Genomic DNA, 2,830 nt, shown 5'->3' on the forward strand with positions numbered 1-2,830 from the left:
TTTCATTTGATTTGGACACCATTAATAATTAATATTAAAAAAAAAATTATCATATCTAAATGAAATTCGTTCCGACATGCAAATACGGACCATTTTACCTTTGATACAATAATTAAAGAAATATAAACTCGTAGAAAAAAAATATTCACTAAATTAATTTTAATTAATTATTACCTTAAAATATTGAAATATGTAAATAAAGTAAATTTGAAAAAAATAAAATTAATTCCTTCTTTATTTATATAAATAAATACTTATTTTAAACTAAAATAAAAAATTAAAATGATCACGTGAATCGGAGAGAGTAAAATTTATTTGAATATTGGGGAACAATCCCAAATCCCTTTATAGGATTAACAATAAAAATCCTAAACAACTGACAGTACGATGCGAAATCCAAACATCGAACATATAAGACTTGGTAAAAAATCCTAAATAAAAGGTAAAAAGAGCTTACACATGAGCTACAAATGGGTATATCACAAGAAATTATGTTATGAACAGGTTGAAGCAATTTTTTAGCTAAAACAAGAAAATAATTTTGAGTTGTCACTCATTAGAGAAATTGGAATTATTACTAATAGCAAAATTTTCCAAACCAATTTCGCTCAACAAGAAAATAGCTAGTGTCATTTTCAGCAAAATTCCACAAAGTTCGTTAAATTCATAGTATAACAAATCAAAAGAAGAAGAAAGCTAAAATTTGAAAAGCAATACTTGGGTTCACCAATGCTTTAGGTTCTAAAATATTTCACACTTGGAACCTATGAAATATTACATCACATTACTCATATCTATAAACGTGATATACTAAAAAAAGAAAATAATAATATCTTCTTTGAGATTTTTTTTTCTCAAACACCTGAAGAAGAAGATTATGATGATTTTGAAGGAGATGAAGAAGGATCAAAATTTGAACAAAATTCAAACCTATTAGCCTCCATTTTGTCCACAACAAAATGGCCCAACAATTCCTTCGTTTCTACCAAATTCTCACCGCATAAAAACTCTTCACTGCAAATTCTCTCAACTTCTCTATCAATTTCGTGAACAAACACGTGCGTTTTTGTTGCACTACCTTTTTTGCTCCGAGCAAATACACCGGCGGTGTATATCGCCGTCATCCTTCCCGGCGCCGACGAGGAAAACCCACGTGGCCCATCTATTAAAATCACGTCCCACGCCACATCGTATATGTGATTTGGCAAGTCATTTATGCCCAATTTGCAATCAGAAAATAAAAGATTCTGTACGGGCCTACACTCACCTTTGAGCTGCTCTTTTGTATAATCCAACAAATCGTGCAATTCACTTACTTTTGTCGTGAACTGAACATCGTAAGCTTCGATCCCTGGGTGTTTTTCTTCTAATTTAGAGACCAAATAAGCACTTTCATCGACAAAAACTGTGCGCCCGTTGTGGTTGAGGGAATGCCAGAGAAGAGTTTCGTGTGTGAGCCCAAAAACAAGGAAATTACAAGGTTTTTTGCAGCCGCGTAGGACGGCAGCGATTGTGTTCAGCTCCACCGCCGACATGCGAGAAGAGACTGTGGAAGAGTTTACTGAAGCATAGTGAATGAGCGCGTCGAATACGGTTGCCGGTAACGGAGAGTTAACGGCGGATGTGACGGAGCTGGTTTTGGAACTGGGTAATGTTTCCTTAGCGGTGAAGAAAGAAAGTGCAAAAGCGAAAGTGAAAAAGGAAAGGAAAACGAGAAACCAAATGCGAGGAGAAGCAGTAATTACTGTTCCGGATCCTTGTTTGTGAAGAGAAGGGTGAAAAACTATAAGCTTAGCACTATTTGCCTTCATTATCGAGTCTCTGTATTTTTCAGATTTCTGTTTCGGTGATTTCTTCACATGGAAAGAGAGAAGGAGACAGAGAAATTGCGGAGGGATTTGAGAAAAATACCACGACGACACGAGTAACTAGTTTCTGTACTATGAGTCTTTTCTGTGACTGATATTTCTCTACTTTTTTTTGGAGCTTTTCCTTTCTCTCTTTTTCTTTTTAAAAAAAAATAAAAATTGAATTGAATAATAAGAGAATGATGTGAGATAGAGTGTTGGAATTTGGAAAGCTATATAAAATTGAAAATGGAGTTAATGGGAAGTAAGTAGGGGGAGGGGCAGGGTAAGCTGATAAGCAATTTCAGAGGGATTTCGTTGTTGTTTGGCAAGCAGGCAAGATATACCAGCAATATTATGGCGCTTAAATAAGGAGGGACTTGGAAGGTTTTTTCTTTCATTTAATTCTGTAATTACATAAGTACTTCCTCCTTCGTCTCAAATTATTTATTATGATTCTATCTTAAATTATTTGTCATTTTAAAAATTTAGAATAATATTTTTTTATTTTACCCTTAGTAGTTAGGAATGTCAATGGTTCAATTTGGTTGGTTTTCTTTATAAAATTTATAAGATACCAATTTTTCAATTATTTTATTATATATGTCTAACCAAAATTAAACTTTTCGAAACCGACTCAATCACGTCGGTTTCTCTTCGGTATCAGTACGGTTCGATAACTTTTCCGTATTTTTCAAATGTCATATAATAGTCACTAGTAGAAGTTAAATGTGATAATATACTTACTTTTACAAGACGTATCAAAATTATCTAGACATTTTTAATGTTTAAAGGTTGATGGATTAAGAAAATATGAAAGATGGTTTATTATTTTTAAACTTAATATATAAATATATTTTTAACATATAAATTTATTCGGTACGGTTTGATAATATTTCGGTTTATTTTAGTAAAATAAAAAATATAACTTAATTATCGGTGCAATTATAGATTTATATGAAAATCTACGATTTTATGAAAAG

The 2,830-nt window shown here is 32.2% G+C and overlaps 1 protein-coding gene across 1 annotated transcript; it reads right to left on the reverse strand.

Moving 5' to 3' along the window:
• Positions 1 to 638: 638 nt before the first annotated feature.
• LOC107804621 (protein IRX15-LIKE-like) lies at positions 639 to 2,190 on the reverse strand. Its single transcript, XM_016628542.2, has one exon. It carries the CDS (start codon positions 1,809 to 1,811, stop codon positions 876 to 878), a length of 936 nt encoding a protein of 311 aa, XP_016484028.2. The 5' UTR covers positions 1,812 to 2,190; the 3' UTR covers positions 639 to 875.
• Positions 2,191 to 2,830: the final 640 nt, after the last annotated feature.

Source organism: Nicotiana tabacum, chromosome 7 (assembly GCF_000715075.1).
Source record: "Nicotiana tabacum cultivar K326 chromosome 7, ASM71507v2, whole genome shotgun sequence".
Classification (NCBI taxonomy): Eukaryota; Viridiplantae; Streptophyta; class Magnoliopsida; order Solanales; family Solanaceae; genus Nicotiana; species Nicotiana tabacum.

Coding starts and splice junctions, on each gene's coding strand:
- LOC107804621 (XM_016628542.2), bottom strand. CDS start 1,811: ATGAAGGCAAATAGTGCTAAGCTTATAGTTTTTCACCCTTCTCTTCAC.